General features: G+C 36.4%; 4 protein-coding genes across 4 annotated transcripts in view; 2 read left to right on the top strand and 2 right to left on the bottom strand.

Moving 5' to 3' along the window:
- The window catches only part of LOC127556670 (clusterin-associated protein 1-like), a 161,743-nt gene extending 155,069 nt beyond the window's left edge, over positions 1-6,674 (top strand). The window contains exon 2 of the mRNA XM_051989956.1: positions 4,148-6,674. Coding sequence (XP_051845916.1) covers positions 4,778-6,181 — 1,404 coding nt within the window. The 5' untranslated portion in view covers positions 4,148-4,777 and the 3' untranslated portion in view covers positions 6,182-6,674. The remainder of the gene's footprint in view (positions 1-4,147) is intronic.
- The window catches only part of LOC127556679 (uncharacterized), a 346,970-nt gene extending 332,347 nt beyond the window's left edge, over positions 1-14,623 (top strand). The window contains exon 7 of the mRNA XM_051989977.1: positions 13,408-14,623. The gene's annotated coding sequence lies outside the window, so the exon portion shown is untranslated. The remainder of the gene's footprint in view (positions 1-13,407) is intronic.
- Positions 1-19,953, bottom strand: part of LOC127557646 (uncharacterized) — a 370,654-nt gene that overhangs the window by 175,005 nt on the left and 175,696 nt on the right. The window lies entirely within an intron of this gene.
- Positions 1-19,953, bottom strand: part of LOC127556669 (uncharacterized) — a 170,406-nt gene that overhangs the window by 139,734 nt on the left and 10,719 nt on the right. The gene's annotated exons all lie outside the window — the stretch shown is intronic.

The following is a 19,953-nucleotide window of genomic DNA, read 5'->3' as shown; positions in this document are numbered from 1 at the left end:
TTGCCAATAGTATTTTTAAGGAGTTTTTTGGGAGCTGCTTTTGTCAATAATAGGTTCTCATTCCAGAAACTGGAATCTTTGGGTTTGTTAAAAGATAGTGGGTTACTATAGGTATGTCTTGTGTAACTGATTTATTCCACTGCTCACTTGCTATTCAATCAATCAATGTGACCTGATTGATTGCCTGCTATATCAGGAACAGGCTCTCTAAACTGTCTTAGAGTTTGGCTTCTTCTCCTGGTTTTCTGGGGCACTGGCTGCTTCTGACTTATTTGCATTAGATGGCATTCCCCTTTGACCCAAATTATTTAGATGTTTCCCACCAGCCTTCTAAGTTATCTTGGGTTAAATAAGTTTTTCACCTTGTTAGTCTTCTTGTTAATTATGTCACTAGAGAATTCATTTTGAGGCATTATTTTAAAGTTTTCTGGAGATGAATTAAGCAGAGTTCAGGTCACTTTGAACTTTAATTCAACAACTTGGCTTGATTCTCCTTTTCATAACAAATCTCTCTCACCACGACAGTCTTGTCTCTGCTAAATCTCAGCACTTCTGTAATGGTTTAGAACATAGGCATAGAAGTTGCCAGTTCTCACGATTTTCAGTCTGAGATTATGATCACATCTATATCCTAAACAACTAAGAAGATAAGAACCTGTTTTTGTCATCTGCCTTTTCATAATTAAATAATTATGCAGAAGATATCATCCTTGGAAATATTCAAAATAGTGTAAGAATAATGAAACTATTCAAAAGTTTGTGGCAACAAAATATAAACCTATTATTTAGTTCAAGGTTAAAAGAGAACATTCTAAGAGTTTCTTAGAGGAGAGCAAGTTAGGGAATATCTTATGTTAACTCAAAGAAAAGTCAATTTTGCTTAGGTTTATTATTTAATTTGAGAGCAACACACATTTGTAGAGCGTGTCCTTTTTTAAGGCAATGCTTCTTAAGGTAAACTGCTATATAACTTGGAATTACTCAAATTGCTTGTTCATTCCATCCCAGGTTTGTTTTCTTTTTTTGTTACTATTGTCATACAATTTATGATTTTTATTTAAATTCATTTATATATATCCGTATATATAAATGAATGTGTGTGTGTGTGTGTACGAAGTGTTGTTACCTATGTTTTCTGTAAGTCTCATCCCCTTTAAAGAGAAGAATTAAATTAAAAGTAATTGGAGTTGCTGAGGTACAACTGCACATCTTCCAGATTGACTAAGATGACAGGAAAAGGTAATGATGAATACTGGAGGGGATGTGGGAAAACTGAGACACTTTTACATTGTTAGTTGAATTTTAAACTGATCCAAACATTCTAAACAACAATAGGAAGCTGTGTTCAAAGGACTACCAACCTGAAAAAAATATTTCTAGCAGCCCTTTTTGTAATGGCAAAGAACTGGAAACTGAGGTGATGCCCATCAGTCTTTGAATGGCTGAATAAGTCTTGGTATATCAATGTTGTGGAATATTATTATTCTATAAGAAATGATCAACAGGATGATTTCATAGAGGCTTGGAAAGACTTACATGAACGGATGCTAAGTGAAGTAATTTGAACCATGGAAACACTGTACAACGCAACAATCGTATTATACGATGAACAATTCTGATGGACATGGCTCTTTTCATTCAGGTGATTCAGACCACTGCTAGTGGTCTTGTCATGAAGAGAACCATCTGTACCCAAAGGAGAGTGAGTGTGGATCACATCATATTTTTACTTTTATTGGTTGTTGCTTTATTGCATTTTGTTCTCTCTCTCTCTCTCTCTCTCTCTCTCTCTCTCTCTCTCTCTCTCTCTCTCTCTTTCTTTCTCTATTTCTTTTGATCAGATTTTACTTCTGCAACATGATAATTGTGGAAATGTTTATGGAAGACTTGCACATGTTTAACATATATTGGAGTACTTGCCCTCTGGGGAAGAAGTTCAAGGAAGGAAGAGAGAAAAACCATTGGAACCCAAGGATTTGCAAGGGGGAAGACTGAAAACTATCTTTACATGTGTTTTGAAAAAAAAACTTTTAAAAATAAAATAAAATTAGAATTAATTGGAGTTTTAAAAGAAAAAAAATGGAATTAATGAAAAAATTTAGACTTCTAAATAATTGGAAGAAAAAGTGAATAATTTTAGGAAAAAAAGATTAAATGAGTATATATAAACTAAGAGATTTCAAAGTTCTACCTTTGCTGGTATTTTAAAATATTTGGCTTTTGATTTTTCAGCTAATACTTGAATTATTTTAATATCATTGTAAAATTTGCTAACTTGCATCACAGAAGGTTAATTGTAATGGAGTCAATAATAATTTAGACATTCTTAACTATTTTTTGGTAGATATTCAATCTTTAAGCAAAATGACTTATTTTGCAATTTCAGATTCTCGCAGCTTTTTTTTTTTAAAGAACCTTCCTTTAATTTATTATTAGCACAGTTTTCACCAAGTCCACAGTTTAGATAAGGATAGAAAAGGACATTTTAGAACGTAAGTTCTCTAAAATTTCAAGGGAATTATGAGTTGGTAATTTAATTATTATCTTATAGTTCTATTACTATATCTCTACTTGTGACATAATATATCTCTTACGCCAGTCCTGATGAGGGACAAGGTTCACAAAACTTTTTCCTCTCGTTACTCCAGATATTTTCTACAATCTTTGTAGATCACAGGTAAAACAAAATATGTCCTTTATTTCATATGTAGAAGAAAATGATGGCCATCTCTCAGTTGTCCCTACACCAGTGTAAATTGCTTTTCTCAACATTCTCAATTCTATGAAAAAAATAATTTCTAAAGGAGAAGGAGAATAATTAATATACATTTCCAGAAGGAGAGTTCAAAATAATCTGAAAGATGTGAAATACGAAAGTTCACTATTAAAGGATCCCAAAAAAATTCTAGACATAATGATCCTCATGATGAAAATGCTTTTTACATTTAGTGTTTCTTCTAATTTATAAGATATATGACTCTTATCCTACTGCATCCTGACCTGCTCTCATTGTCTTTTTAATGATATCGCCTCTTAGGAGGAGAAATAGAATGTTGAACTAGGGAACAACCAGGAAAAGGAGAATCTTGGCATCTTTTCTTTTTCCAGAGGTAGTAGAAATGATGGAGAAGTTGGGAATAAGAACTGATAAGCACAAATGGACTGATGGCTGAGAAATTTGCAGCCAAGAGGGCTTCTTTGGGAATCAACCACACATAATATTTATCAAAAATAAAGAGATAAAATGACAAAACAGAATTGATTGAATAGAAGGAGACATAAGTGCTCACCAACACTAAAATGGTGTAGGTGGCTTTAGTCTCAGGAGATCTTCTTGGCAAATGGCTGGAGCTGGACTTGTCGATGGTGTCTTTGCAGGACAAGCACCAGATAGCTACTGGCTATGACCATAAATCCCACCAAAGGAAATCAGGAATAGAGAACAAAATTATAAATACAGAGACTTTGAATGATGCTGGAGCAAACTGTGAACAGAATCCAATATTCCATAGCCTCGTGTTGTTACTTCTTTCTGTAAACTTCTGAATATTTGCAAATATATAGACATTTATTAGAAAGTGTAGCATCCAGCAAAAAAAGCAAAAGGGAGCAATGTAATTTGAGTCTTGAGCTTTGAGTTTTGACCAAATGGAAAAAATAAAGGGACTGATGGTGATAATCTGAAACCCACTCAGAAAGCAAGTGATAGTGAGAGAAACATTACGGGCCACTCGGTGGAGGAAAAACAGCCAACATGATCCAGGAAAATTTTCATCCCCAAACCAACCATTGTCTGAGGGACTCCGCTGGAAATGAGCACAATGGAGTTGGCCAGAGACAAGTGGAAGAGAATGGAGTCTATGGACCGCATCCTGTTGTCATTATAGAAAGTGATGGTATAACGACAAAGGAGAAAGACGTTTCCCAGCATTCCAGCTCCTGTCTGTGTGAAGAAGACAATACCTAGAACTAAATCAAGGAAAACAAGTTTCTCACTGACTAAAGTAGAAATGTTTTAAGAGACAGATGCAAGAAATATAAAAAGGGAGGAAGGAAAGAAGGAACAAAAAGGAGAGAAAAAGGAGGGAGGGAAGAGAGAGTAAAGGATGGAGATATTGCGGGATTAAAGAGGGAGGAAGGAAGGGAGGAAAGTAGAGAAGCAGATAAGGAGGAAGGCAAGAAGAGAAATGGGGAAGGATGAAGGGAAAAGAAGGAAGGAAAGGAAGGAAAAGAGGAAGGAAAGTTGGAGGGAGATAAGGAAAGAAAGCAGGAAGGAGGGAGGGAAGAAAGAAATGTTCTCAGAGAAAGATGCAAGAAACAAAAAAGGAAAGAGGGAAGAAAGAAAGGAAGAAAGAATGAGGAAAGAAAGAAACAGGGAAGAAGGAAGAAAGAGAGGAAGGAAAGAAGCAGTTTTCCAACATTATCCTAGAAGACAATTTTGAGAAATTAAAACAAATCATGATCAACTTGATTATATTTCTTGAATTTTTTTTTGTAGTGAGCAGAGCGCAAATACTTAAATACTTAAAAAGTCATCTAGGCATAGCACCACTATTTACTCAGGCAAAGAAAAAATGAGGAAAAGATAGAAACAGATGGGGAAAGAGAAAGGGAATAAAGGAAAAGAGAGAAATCTGGATGTATGGTTACTTATAGAAGGAAAATTGCGAATAAAAAAACACATTAAGATATTTTAGATTATGAAACATCGAAAAAACACAGAATTACAATTTGAAAATTTACATTTAAGAGATGATACTTAAGTGAAAATACAGTCATGATACTTTTTAACATCATAAATTTCTACAGAAGAGGTTGCCATAGTAACCGCCCGAGCCAAACCACCTTCTTCCCGGCTCGATGGAGGGTCGCTAAAAACCAAGGTTCCGGATCGCGTTATTTTAGGGGCCAACCGAGGTCACTGACGAGATCACCAGCCATGTCTTTCCGTGACCTAAGGAATTTTACAGAAATGATGAGGGCTCTCGGATATCCCCGACACATCTCTATGGAGAATTTTTGCACACCAAACTTTGGGCTTGTATCTGAAGTGCTTCTCTGGCTTGTAAAGAGGTATGAGCCTCAGACTGACATTTCTTCTGATGTTGAGACAGAGCAGGATCGAGTTTTCTTCATTAAGGCAATTGCACAATTCATGGCCACCAAAGCCCATATAAAACTTAACACTAAGAAACTGTATCAAGCAGATGGCTATGCAGTAAAAGAACTATTGAAAATCACATCAGTCCTTTATAATGCCATGAAAACTAAAGGAATGGAAGGTTCTGAAATAGGAGAAGAAGATATCAGCAAATTCAAATTTGATCTTGGCTCAAAGATTGCAGATTTGAAAGCAGCTAGGCAGCTTGCTTCTGAAATTACATCAAAAGGAGCATCTCTCTATGATTTACTTGGCAAAGAAGTGGAGCTGCGGGAGTTGAGAACAGAAGCAATTGCCAGACCACTGGAGATAAATGAGACTGAAAAAGTGATGAGGATTGCAGTTAAAGATATTTTGGCACAAGTTCAGAAAACTAAAGATTTGCTCAACAATGTGGCCTCGGATGAAGCAAACTTAGAAGCCAAAATTGAAAAAAGAAAATTAGAACTTGAAAGAAACCGAAAGCGCCTACAAACTCTGCAGAGTGTCAGACCAGCCTTTATGGATGAATATGAGAAGATTGAGGAGGAATTGCAGAAGCAATATGACATATATCTTGAAAAATTTCGAAATCTGGCCTACCTAGAACAACAACTTGAGGATCATCATAGAATGGAGCAGGAAAGATTTGAGGAAGCTGAAAATACTTTACGTCTAATGCAGAATAAACTTAAGGAAGAAGAAAAGCGACTTCTTAAGAGTGGAAGTAATGATGATTCAGACATAGACATCCAAGAAGATGATGAATCTGACAGTGAAATGGAAGAGAGACGATTATCAAAGCCACGAACAGCCATGGAAGTTTTGATGCAAGGAAGACCCAACAAACGCATCGTGGGTACAATGCAAGGTGGAGAAACTGATGATGATGAAGATTCAGAGGACAGCGAAATTGATATGGAAGATGATGAAGATGATGATGATGATCTGGAAGATGAAAGCATAGCTTTCTCCCCAACTAAGCCAAATCGTAGGGCCCGGAAACCTGAGCCGCTGGATGAGAGTGACAATGATTTCTAGCTTACTCCTCCTGGCCCCTATGTAAATTAAACACAACATAGGTAAATCTGTGGTGAGATGTTTGGGAAAGTAATATCCATTATTTTAACTAAATTAGCTGATCATTATTGAAGGTGTTCAAGCTGTATCCTCCTTTGCTTTAGAGTTCATGAGGTTTAAACAGGAACCAAAATACCACCAAGGTTTTTGGAATATATTTTTGGAAAACAGGATTTCTTATTTCATATCATAAAGGAGGTACATAAAGGTCCACCAAACCACAAAGAGAAAAGAAACATTACTAATACCACTGTGCTACAAGTCAGATCTTAGGAATCATCCCAAGAATAGCTATCCTCCGTGTATGCTGCTTTCACATGGTTTTTAGAACACTCTGGCAACATACCAATTTTTAGGGTTGGTCTTTTAAATTTTAAAATTCTCTGTGTGTTCTCTGTATCAAGTTTTGAATTTTCTTAAATAAACATTTTTCTAACATTTCAAAAAAAATAAATTTCTACAGAAGAAGAAAGAGTGTCCATCTGTCTCTCTGCCTGCTTCTCTGTTGATTTTTGCTTGTCTCTTATTCTCTCTGACTCTTTCTCTCTATGTCTTTGGCTTTCTATCTCTGTGCATGTGTGTGTCTGTGTCTCTGTCACTTTGTTTCTCACTATCTCTCCTCTCTGTCTCTCTTTGTTCCTCTAGCTACACACACACACACAGACAGACACACACACACACACACACACACACAATAGAATAAAGAAGAGAGATACAATAATATAAGAAATAGTTGAATCATTCATCTGAAAAGTTCTCATTCTTTCTACCCTTTTCATTTAGATTATAATAATGCAAGCAAAGGAATCCTGTCAAAATTATCCATCCATAATACAAAGAGAAGTTCCTGATAGAAGATAATCCAGATGAAATAAAATAAAAAAGAAATAGCCTTGATACTGATTGGGGTGAACCCTGAAACTGTCCTCCTTGACTTTTGGGGTAAGCTCTGAAACTCTCCTCTGACAGAGGCCAGCCCTTCAGGGCAGTTAAGTGGTTTCATTAAGATTAGCCCAGGACCACTCCCTACTTGGCTCCAACGTAAGTGATCTCATTTACCTGGAGATCTGGACCTGATTTCTATTGAGTACCTGCACCCTCTAGTGAAGTGAAAATTAGTCCAGGATCACTCCTAGTGGCTGGAACTTAAATGGTCTCATTGAATTGGAAATCTAGAGCTGGGGGCAATGACAACATTGAAGGAATCTCATTCAATAAAAATCCCAGTCTCAGATTTCTTACAAAAAGACAATTTTAAACTTCAAATCTTTGCAGGAGTCCAAAGTCGGGTTATGCTTTGCCAAGGGACCTCTCCTCTTGGCACAGCTGCCTACCAGGACTCCTGCCAGCTGTGAAGAGACCTTCTCAGTGATAATCTCTTGTTATCTCTCTGTCAGGACTCTTGCAACTGAGGAGTCTGTCTACCTAGCAAAGCTGGCTTCTCAGCCAACAATAAACTTCCCTTTTACAGCCAGACTTTTTGGGTTCATGTATTCTTTCATGTTGAACCTGTGCCAACAAGAGGGATTCTTTGCACTGCCACTAACAACATCAATATCTCTTATGCTCACTAGAAACAAAAGGCAGAAAAACTTTTAATGGGACCCTTCATTGCCATATCCAGGGGCTAATATGTAATTCACACAAAAACAAAACAAATCATAGACAGAAAACAAAAGCAAAACAAAGAGATAACTAGGAACAGAGAGACAATTGCTTCAAATAAAAGATCTCTCCAAATGAACACTCCACCTATTTGGCTGGCCATCGTCATTTAAAACATCCCATAATTCTCTCAATGTATCCAATTCAAATGGTTCTATGTATTTTCATTGCTAAATGAAAATCCCTGGTAATCGTAAACCAGCTCTCCCTCACTTAAATCAAAATCACTTGCATGTCACGGATGTCATGGATCTTAGTGAATAAAGGTTAAACAGTAGAAAACTACATATAAAAGGAGAAAAAAAAGATAATTCTAATAATAATAATTAAATAATAAATAAAAAAGAAATAGCCTTGATACTGATTGGGGTGAACCCTGAAACTGTCCTCCTTGACTTTTGGGGTAAGCTCTGAAACTCTCCTCTGACAGAGGCCAGCCCTTCGGGGCAGTTAAGTGGTTTCATTAAGATTAGCCCAGGACCACTCCCTACTTGGCTCCAACGTAAGTGATCTCATTTACCTGGAGATCTGGACCTGATTTCTATTGAGTACCTGCACCCTCTAGTGAAGTGAAAATTAGTCCAGGATCACTCCTAGTGGCTGGAACTTAAATGGTCTCATTGAATTGGAAATCTAGAGCTGGGGGCAATGACAACATTGAAGGAATCTCATTCAATAAAAATCCCAGTCTCAGATTTCTTACAAAAAGACAATTTTAAACTTCAAATCTTTGCAGGAGTCCAAAGTCGGGTTATGCTTTGCCAAGGGACCTCTCCTCTTGGCACAGCTGCCTACCAGGACTCCTGCCAGCTGTGAAGAGACCTTCTCAGTGATAATCTCTTGTTATCTCTCTGTCAGGACTCTTGCAACTGAGGAGTCTGTCTACCTAGCAAAGCTGGCTTCTCAGCCAACAATAAACTTCCCTTTTACATCCAGACTTTGTGGGTTCATGTATTCTTTCATGTTGAACCTGTGCCAACAAGAGGGATTCTTTGCACTGCCACTAACAACATCAATATCTCTTATGCTCACTAGAAACAAAAGGCAGAAAAACTTTTAATGGGACCCTTCATTGCCATATCCAGGGGCTAATATGTAATTCACACAAAAACAAAACAAATCATAGACAGAAAACAAAAGCAAAACAAAGAGATAACTAGGAACAGAGAGACAATTGTTTCAAATAAAAGATCTCTCCAAATGAACACTCCACCTATTTGGCTGGCCATCTTCATTTAAAACATCCCATAATTCTCTCAATGTATCCAATTCAAATGGTTCTATGTATTTTCATTGCTAAATGAAAATCCCTGGTAATCGTAAACCAGCTCTCCCTCACTTAAATCAAAATCACTTGCATGTCACGGATGTCATGGATCTTAGTGAATAAAGGTTAAACAGTAGAAAACTACATATAAAAGGAGAAAAAAAAGATAATTCTAATAATAATAATTAAATAATAAATAAAAAAGATAATTCTAATTGACATGTCTTAAATTTAAATGTACTTTCAAAAGTTAGCTTACTCTCCATAGCTCCTGATTTATTTTTCCTTCACACCACCCCAGAATCTCCCTCTAAAAAGGTTGCTTTGAAAAATTATAAAAAAATAAAATAAAAAGGTTGCCTTAAGCTTCTTTAGTTGATGTAGACTGGAATCAGTGAAGGTAAGATCTCAACAAAAACCCATTTCCTTCCTACCAGTCCAGTATCTAGAAGGTACATGAGGAGTGGGAGAGTAGAGGAGTGTAGATAGACTTAGCAGAATTTACTATAGACACTATGGAAGCCAAGCTCTTCTCTGAGGCAAGGAGCAAGTAGCATTGAGTATCTTTACCTTTGGGTTTTATTCAGCCTTTTTGTTACCCTGAGCAGGCCTTTATTGCATTTGGGTGAGGTTGAATAGCTTGTTCAATTTCCAAACGAATTGCCAAAACACAGGTGACCCGTGCAGACAGAATAATAAAATTATGACCATCAGTCCTTCTTTTCACTCCATCATGCCCCTCAATAATGTTTTAACCCCATCATGCTCCCTGAGTGCTCCTTCTATCCTCCATGATGCCCCCTGAGTTCTTCTTTTATCCTCCATCATGCCCCTTTTATCCTCCATCATGCCCCCTCACTCCCGCTTACATACTGGGTTTTTATGTTGTCCTGCCTTAGCTCTCCTCCGTGGCACTGCTCGCAGTGGCACCAGCAAGCAAATCACTGGGGAAAAACAGGATGATGCGCTCACTGCTGCAGCTCTGATTGGATGCAGCTTGGAGTGCGGCGTGTGTTTCACCTGGGAGTGGAGGTGGGGAAAATGGTGCACACAGAGGGTACCGTAATGTAGTGTGTAGCACAGGGGATCACCTTCACTACAGTCGCAATCTCAATAGGGCTTATTTTCGGGGGTGGGCTTATTTTAGAGGAATCTTACACAGTAAGGGGAGGGCTTATTTTTGGGATAGGTCTTATTATCGGGGAAACACGGTAAGTAGAGGAGTTAGGGTTAAATAAGTATCTTTAAAAATCATCAGCATGCAGATGATAAGAACTTTAGTAGCTGATGACATTACCAAGTGAAATATTACAAAGGGAGAACAGAAGATGGTTATGAGAGATACATATAGAATAGCAAGGTTTACTAGGCATGGTCTGAATAACGATTCATCAAAGGACACAGAGAACTAACTAGTCAGGTAGGTAGGAGGAATACCAGGAAGCTATTAGTCATAAAAACATTAAGATTATCAAGAAGAAGTTCAGATATAATGTCAAAAGTTTATAAATATCAATAAGGATTAAGAAAAGTCCATCCGATATGCTAATTAGGAAATTGTTGAAACTCACTTTTGTATTATACACTTTTACTCAAACCAAACTACAAAGTATTCCCAGATAAGGACCCCAGATTAATGAAAAGGAAGTCAATTAGGAAAGAGAACCTTTGTTAATGCAAAAAAACTCAATCCTAAACCTAGGATTCTAGACTCCGAGTTTCATCCACAAACTGAATTTTGTTTTGCACCCTGAGTTCTCCTCTGTACAAGCAGGGGAAATGCCCTTACTTAGTAAAAAGAAAAGCCTGGGAAAGAACTAAGGTCTTCCTGTTCCCTGAATGTAGCTCAAGCTTTTGAGGCTTATGACAGAGAATGTAATAAATACTTACAGGATGTCTAACACTGGGACTGGAGAACAGTAAACCAGTCCTTTCTGTCTCCCTTTCTCTTGTACTCCCTGGGCCAAACCAGCTTCAAGAACACAAAAAAGGATGAAGAGAAAGGAAACCTTAAGAGCAAGCAAGGAAGTAAGAGGTAAGAAAGAAAAACTCAGAAGATGCCCCAGTATGGAAACAGGGATCTCATCAAAAGGAAAAGAATAGTTCATTAAAATAAGCCCTCCCCTGAAAATAAGCCCTCTGATGTTTTTCTGTCCAAAAAAATTAATAAGACAGTGTCTTATTATCGGGGAAACATGGTACTGCTAGTCTCACATCTCCACTTGCCTGGAGGACAGAATGCCCAATTGACATCTTAAATTTGACATGTCCCAAACTGGCCCTATTATTTTTCCCTCAATACCTTTCCCTCTTCCAAACTTCCATATTATTTTTGAGGATACCAGCATTTTTCTAGTTACTCAAGTTCAAAAATTAGGTTGCATGCTCTGTACTGTTATGAATCAAAAACTCTGAAGACAGAGTTTCTGGGTAATTAATAATTAATTCATTAGACTGACAAAAAAACCAATATATTGATGGTCAGTGATTTCTCTTAGTAACCAAAGACAAAATTATGAAGATCCCCGCATGGCTCACAAAGTTTGAAAAAGGAGCTATTTCAGTGACAGGTGATAATTATCAGTCCAGATTAGTTAACAGTTAAAAAGGGAGTGGACATATTAATGAAGTGGGCTAAAAGTCTTCAGCTCCTCCTCCTTATATTTATCCACGAGACTCAGCTGGCTCCAGAAATCTGGAAAAAAGAAATCCATCTCTACTCCATCTCACCCGACATTGTAATGGACAATTTCAAGGATAGAAGATCATTTCCCTGCTGCAAAAAGACACCTAGTCTTTACACTTTAAATAAAAGTAAGCTCTTTTAATTAGGTGGGATCATGCACAAAATTGAGGAGCATGTATCCTGAGGATTTGAGTAATCTCTTCTATCAGCAATATCCATCAGAGATGGATTGAAATATCTGTAAGAACTGGTCCCTGGATGATGAAATACAAAGGAAAAACCTCCATTCCAATTTAATAATTTCTCTCAGTAGCAATATTTTCTCAGCCTTCATATCCAAGTTGCAGTTCAGATGAGACTGACAGACTTTGCTTTTATAACATCTGTTCTCTACAAACTCCTTTCCTTCTAATACTGCCAACACTCTAATCACCTTACACGTGGATCAATATAATAATGTGGCTTCTTGGTCTTTCTGCACTCTAGTTCATCTTCCAATCAGTTAGTAATATTTTCTTCCTAAAGCACAAGTCTTACCACATCTCTCTCCTACTCAATAGAATCCATATATTTCCTAAGATCTTCTGGATCAAATATGAAGTCTCCTCTTTTTCATTCCAAGGCCATTTTATTTTCCCTTTCTTGCTATTCCAGTTTTCTTGCACCTTATGGTGCATCCTTTTACAGGTATTCTATAATTCTGCCGTATTGGCCCCCTGACACTTTGTCAAACAAGACAGACATTCAATTTCCTGACTCTGTGCATTTTTACCACATGATCCCCATTCCTGGAGTTATTTTTTCTTCTCATCTGTGCCTTATTCCTTCACTCAGTTCCTTCAAATTCCCAAAAAATCCCACTATCAGATGGAAATGTACCAGAATTATCTGATGCCTTTCCTGATCTCCCTTAATTTTGGTCTCTTCCATTTGTTGCATGTCTCCCATTCATCCTATAGGAAGATTTTTTTTTTGTTAGTATATAGTTGTTTGCATCTCCCTTATTAGACTTTTAGCTCCTTGAGAGCAAGAATAGCTTTTTGCTTTTCTTCACATTCCCAACTCTTAGCAAAGTGTCTGGTACACATTAAGTGCTGAGAAAAGTATTAATTGAATGACTCACTGACAAAATTGTTTCTAAGATACATTCTACTTCTAAATTAATAAGATTCTCCTCATACTTGGGAGAGATGTTTCTATTATTTATCATGGAGGTCTTGCTGCTAATACATATTATGAATACCATAATGCAAGATTATAACATATGTGATGATATATTGTCCCAGGAAACATTTGGTTGTTATAGCTTCATAGAAAACCTTTGGTTCAGTCTTTCATCTAGCTCCAATTTTCTTTTCTTTTCTTTTTTTTTTTTGTATTCTGATTTATTTTGTAGCAAGAAAGTCAAGATGGATACAATTCATTTTTATCAGTATTGATCCTTCTACTCATTATTTCATAAGTGTCCTACTTTTAGACTCATAGGGCATAGATTTATACTTTCTAAAACCTTTCCAGATTTTAGCACATTTGGCTCCATTGTTCATCATTTTCTTGTTCTCATCATAGAAACAAGTTATTGGACAACGATGAGGGACATCTTGTATTTTCTTTATTCTATGGCTTGCCATGACCAAAGAAAGGACCTTATTTGAACACTGCTCACAGAAGTGCAATCAACTAGAAGTTGTGTTCAGCTCCCAAAGATGAAGAGAACCCAGAATTACTTCTTCATCTCAATAAAAATGAGTAATCATATAGAAAAAATAATAGAATGTTATGTATGTATAAGCTTTGCATTTCCTTCATGTTACTATTTGATGAGAGATTTTTTTTTGTGAAGCCCTTAGCACAGTGATTGGAAAATGGCAGATACTATGTGAATGCTAGCTCCTATTATTGTTATTAATTATTACTGTTGTCCTTGTCAATGCATAATTATTTTGATTATTGCTTTTCCATATCTTCTGTCATTCTATTTTCATCCTTTTACAATGTAGAAAATATGTATACTATCACTTTTCCTCTATACATTGCTTTTGGAATATTCCATTCTTAATAGATCTTAACCTAATTGAGGCAAAAATTGTCTTTTTTTAAAATTTGCATCCCTAGCACCTGGCATATAATTTGCATTTAACAAATGCTTGTCTATTACCTAATTTGTTCTTCATTTTTTATTTTTTTAATAGAAGAATGATATTCTTTTAGAATAATATGCCAAAATTTATAGATTATGATATTGATGTATTTTGGTTGCTTTGGGATTTAATTAAAATTAATCAGCTATTGATATTCTGGGGACAGACAAGAACTTTTCCTCTGCTTAAAGTTATTTCATTTGGTTGGATAAATTTTGTAATTTCAAACCTATTTTCAACTTAAAATTAAAAACATTTTTCATATGTTTTTATTGAAATTTTAAAAGTGCCATAAAATATTTACATATACATACACAGATACACATACACATGCCAGGTGATAAATTTCATCATTTTTAAAGATTAAGTTGATAGATTCTTATAAATAGCATAATTTATAGCATTTTAAAGCTTGCCAACCAATTGTCATATTTTCTCATTTAATCCCCATCAAAATATTGTAAAAAAGCTACTACTGTCATGTAATTTAAAGCAAGATGCATCTGACATTGAGAGAAGTGCACTGTGTTGACTTTGTGTGATAATTTCTCATTTAAGGTGTAATTAATTATTTTATTCAAAATTTTCACCTTTTAATATTGCATTGTGAAAACATTTGTACTATATTACATTTTGAAATTGAACTTGTGAATTCCTTCTTCTAGCATATAGCATCAAAAGCACCAAAGGATAAAAAAAGGATTTGGAATGGAAGATGGACTCCTGGTGTCATATCTATGTTATTTCAAAATAATTTGCTAACTTTCACATCCTTGAAACCAGGGAAAACACAGAAAACACAACCACTGGTTTAAACTCAGTGGTTTAAGTACAATTATATGAAAATTCAACCAAATCCACAAGTTGTTCTTTGCTTCCCTAAAAGGATCCACAGTCTCTTCAGTAATACTCTTAAAAACCTAAATAAATCTCTTCATTTTCCTGTAGGATTTCCCAGCACTGACCGGTTCTTCCCAAGATTTCAAGAAAACAATGCATAGAGATTTGGTACTGGGCAGTGTCTTCCTTATTCAGATGGCAGTTGGGATTCTTGGCATTTTTTTCCTCCTGAGTCTTTTCACCTTCACTTTCCTTATCGGTCACAAGCTGAGGACCATAGAGTGCCTTTTTGCCCACTTAGCCTTGGCCAACTCAAAAGTGTTTCTCTCCAAGGGAATCCCTCTAATGATTATATGTTTGGGTGTTAAAAATTTCTTGGGTCCTTTTGGATGTAAACTAATTGTTTATCTTTATAATATATCCCGGAGCATTTTCCTCAACATCACCTGCCTTTTGAGTGGTTTTCAGGTCATCACTATCAGTCCGAGTAACTCCAGGTGGGCAGAATTCAAAACCCAAGCCCCAAACTATATTGTCCCTTCTTGCTTCTTCTGCTGGTGCTTCTCCCTGCTGGTCAATTTTACTTTGCTTGGAACTATGCATAAAGCAAGATATATGACTAATGATACAAGGATGTGGTATCTGGGATACTGGTCAATGTTCTCTCCTATCTCTTTCAATGTCTCACTTTTTGCAATTGTCTTTTCTTTTCTTTTCTTTTTTTTAAATTTTTATTTAATAATTACTTTATATAGACAGAATCCATGCCAGGGTAATTTTTTTTTTACAACATTATCCTTTGCACTCGTTTCTGTTCCAATTTTTTTCTCCTCCCTCCCTCCACCCCCTCCCCTAGATGGCAAGCAGTCCTTTATATGTTGGATATGTTGCAGTATATCCTAGATACAATATATGTGTGCAGAACCGAACAGTTCTCTTGTTGCATAGGGAGAATTGGATTCAGAAGGTATAAATAACCCGGGAAGAAAAACAAAAATGCAGATAATTCACATTCGTTTCCCAGTGTTCTTTCTTTGGGTGTAGCTGCTTTTGTCCATCATTTATCCATTGAAACTCAGTTAGGTCTCCAGCAGGACGAATACAGAGAGTCTTGGAGAGACCTACATGGACTGATGCTAAGTGAGATGAGCAGAACCAGGAGATCATTATACACTTCGACAACGATATTGTATGAGGATGTATTCTGATGGAAGTGGATTTCTCTGACAAAGAGACTTAACTGAGTTTCATTGGATAAATGATGGACAGAAACAGCTACTCCCAAAGAAGGAATAGTGGGAAATGAATGTGAACTATTTGATTTTTGATTTTCTTCCCGAGTTATTTTTACCTTCTGAATCCAATTCTCCCTGTGCAACAGGAGAACTGTTCGGTTCTGCAAATATGTATTGTATCTAGGATATACTGCAACATATTTAACATATATAGGACTGCTTGCCATCTTGGGGGGGGAGGAGGGAGGGAGGGGAAAAAACGAAACATAAGTGATTGCAAGGGATAATGCTGTGTAAAAATTATCCTGGCATGGATTCTGTCAATACAAAGTTATTATTAAATAAAATTAAATTTAAAAAAATAATAATAAAAAAAAGAAACTCAGTTAGGTCTCTTTGTCAAAGAAATCACCTTCCATCAAAATATGTCCTCATACAATATCGTTGTCGAAGTGTATAATGATCTCCTGGTTTTGCTCATTTCACTTAGCATCAGTTCATGTAAGTCTCACCAGTCCTCTCTGTATTCATCCTGCTGGTCATTTCTTACCGAACAATAATATTCCATAACATTCATATACCACAATTTACCCAGCCATTCTCCAATTGATGGGCATTCATTCATTTTCCAGTTTCTAGCCACTACAAATAGGGCTGCTACAAACATTTTGGCACATACAGGTCCCTTTCCCTTCTTTAGTATTTCTTTGGGATATAAGCCCAATACAAACACTGCTGGATCAAAGGGTATGCACAATTTGATAATTTTTTGGGCATAATTCCAGATTGCTCTCCAGAATGGTTGGATTCGTTCACAGCTCCACCAACAATGCATCAGTGTCCCAGTTTTCCCGCATCCCCTCCAACATTCATCATTATTTTTTCCTGTCATCTTAGCCAATCTGACAGGTGTGTAGTGGTATCTCAGAGTTGTCTTAATTTGCATTTCTCTGATCAATAATGATTTGGAACACTTTCATATGAGTGGTAATAGTTTCAATTTCATCCTCTGAAAATTGTCTGTTCATATCCTTTGACCATTTATCAGCAATTGTCTTTTCTATTCCTGATATTATATGTGTGGGATTCATGATCTGGGCTGATGCCTTTTTAGTGCTTCTCCTACACAGACACCATCAGCAAGTCCAACATATTCATAGCTCACATCTCTCTCCCAGAACTTTCCCTGAGAAAAGAGCCACTCTTGGTATTCTCCTACTAGTGAGCATATATGCCTCCTTTTATTCTATTTATTCTGGTTTGTCATTTTATCTCTTTAACAGTAACAAATCTAATCAATGGATCCTGGCCATTTCAGAACTCATGGCAGCGTGGTTCCCAGCCATTAGCCCTTTTGTGCTGATCTTCGGTGACTCCCAAATCCTCAAATATTGGGATGCTTTGTGGCATGGAACACATTTCTATCTGCTTTGCCACATTAAATCCATATATACCTCCTCCCTGAATTCTGCCCTAACAAAATAGCAAGCAAATAATTTCAGAAGCTGGTGGGAAAGGAGCAAGAACACCGGATTCTAAGAATTGTGGGACCTAATACTAGGGAAAAAAACCCTTTTTGTTCATGCATTCAAACACTTTCCTCTTTTAGAAAACAAAGATATTTGATGAGCTGAAAGACTTTTGAGCATTTATAAAAACAAACAAAGAAGAACTCAGTACAAGATCCAGAAGAAATATAAGGAAAATATTAAACATGAATCATAAGTCACTCATTGAGGTCAAACTATTTATTTGTGAGATCTGAACATGTTAGCAGTATTCAAAACTTATTGTTACTAAGATAGTTTGAAAAAAGTTTAAGGCTGATATGGATGGAATATGTCTATGAGAGAATAAGTCTAAGACACAAAATTAGGCAGGAAAAATTGAAAAGAGTAATTATCTCATAAAAATAATGCATGGAGGAAGACTTAATACAAAGAAAGCAGGTGAGAGTAGAGGGTTGGTAATGATGGAAACGTTTTCTCATTTGGGTTGAAGAGGAAACAACATCTGGAGAAGTTTAGAAATCAACTTCTAGAGAAATGAGAAAGCTAAAAACAGATTGGGGGAGGGTGTATAGAGGTCTATATATAGAAGTGTATAGATTAAAAGGTTGTGTAGATGAACAGGAGGAGGGTGAAAGGAAGAGGATAAGGGAGACTTTCATATGGATGGGTAAAATAAAGAATAAGAAGGTAAGGGGAGAAGAAAAGATTATAGGGGTAAGGTAAAAAGAAAGATTCAAAAGGAAAATAGTGATTAAAAATAAGATAGCAGGGAAATTCACAAATAGTAATTATCACATTGAATGTGAATGGGATGATCTCATAAAATAGAAATGGATAGCAGAATGAATTAAAAATTAGAACCCAACAATATGTTGTTTACAAAAAACACATTTAAGAATGGTAGGAATCAAATAAGATAGGGAGAAGTAAGAAAGTTTCCTGAGATCCTCCCAGTTTCCCTTTGGGGAAAAAAAAAAGGATCCTCTTATGGATTCTAGAATGACAGAATCTACCAAAAAAAAAAAAAAACAAAAAAAAAAAAAACCAACAACAAAATAATTGTCCAGCTTAAGATAAGTTAGAAGAACTTCAGGAAAGGTCTGCCTCACTTGGGTAAAAGGGGATTGCAGCCTACTGAAGGCAGTGTCTGGGCAAGGCAGCTGGAGGCAGTACAGATCACTAGCCTCGGACTCAGTTTTGACTCAACAGGCTAGTGGCAAAGCAGCCTATCCTTAAGGCTTCTAGCCCCAGTACAGAAAGAAAATGGTCATTTCCGGAAGCAAGGGTATAACAGTCATGTCCAGTCTGGGTCACTCTAATGCAATGGAGAAGGCTCAGTCCCAGAGGCCTGGTAGAAAAACCCAGTGACAAGACCCCTAATCTTCAGCAAAAGAAGCTTGGAACAGCGGCTGCTGCACACCAGGAGCAGAACTTAAGTTAAAAAAAATCAGCAAAAAAACAAAAAAAAAAAAACAAAAAAGAGTCCTGATCATGGGAAGCTACTATGACAACATGGAAGATCAAAACACAACTCAGAAAAGGACAAAAATATCAAAATACTTACATTCAAAGTATCAAAGGGTAATATGAATTGATCTCAAGTCCAAAAGTCCTTGAAAGGGATTTTAAAAATTAAGAGAGACAGAGGAAAAAATGGGAAAAGAAATGAGAGTCATGAAAGACAATTATGAAAAAAGTCAACAGCTTGGAAAAGGAAGTACAAAAATTGATCAAAGAAAATAACTCCTTCAAAAATAAAATTGGCTAAGAGGGGGAAAAAATCAACTGAAGAAAACAACTCTTTAAAAATAGAATTGGCCAAATAGAAAAGGAGATATATGACCGTATAAATTAATTTCTCAAAAATTAGAATTGGGCTAGTGGAAACGAATGACTCAACAAGACATCAAGAAAGATTCAAATAAAATGAAAAGAATGAAAAAATAGAAGAAAGTTATACTTTCTCACCTCTAACACCTCACTGGAAGAACAAGTGACCTTGAAAAATGACCCAGGAGCTTATACCCCAAAGAGATACTAAAAAAGGGAAAGGGACCTGTATGTGCCAAAATGTTTGTAGCAGCCCTGTTTGTAGTGGCTAGAAACTGGAAAATGAATGGATGCCATCAATTGGAGAATGGCTGGGTAAATTGTGGTATATGAATGTTATGGAATATTATTGTTCTATAAGAAATGACCAACAGGATGAATACAGAGAGGCTTGGAGAGACCTACATGGACTGATGCTAAGTGAGATGAGCAGAACCAGGAGATCATTATACACTTCGACAACGATACTGTATGAGGATGTATTCTGATGGAAGATGATTTCTATGACAAACAGACCTAACTGAGTTTCAATGGATAAATGATGGACAGAAACAGCTA

This window comes from Antechinus flavipes, chromosome 3, assembly GCF_016432865.1.
Source record: "Antechinus flavipes isolate AdamAnt ecotype Samford, QLD, Australia chromosome 3, AdamAnt_v2, whole genome shotgun sequence".
Lineage (NCBI taxonomy): Eukaryota > Metazoa > Chordata > Mammalia > Dasyuromorphia > Dasyuridae > Antechinus > Antechinus flavipes.
This window is presented reverse-complemented; position numbering and strand designations above follow the sequence as displayed.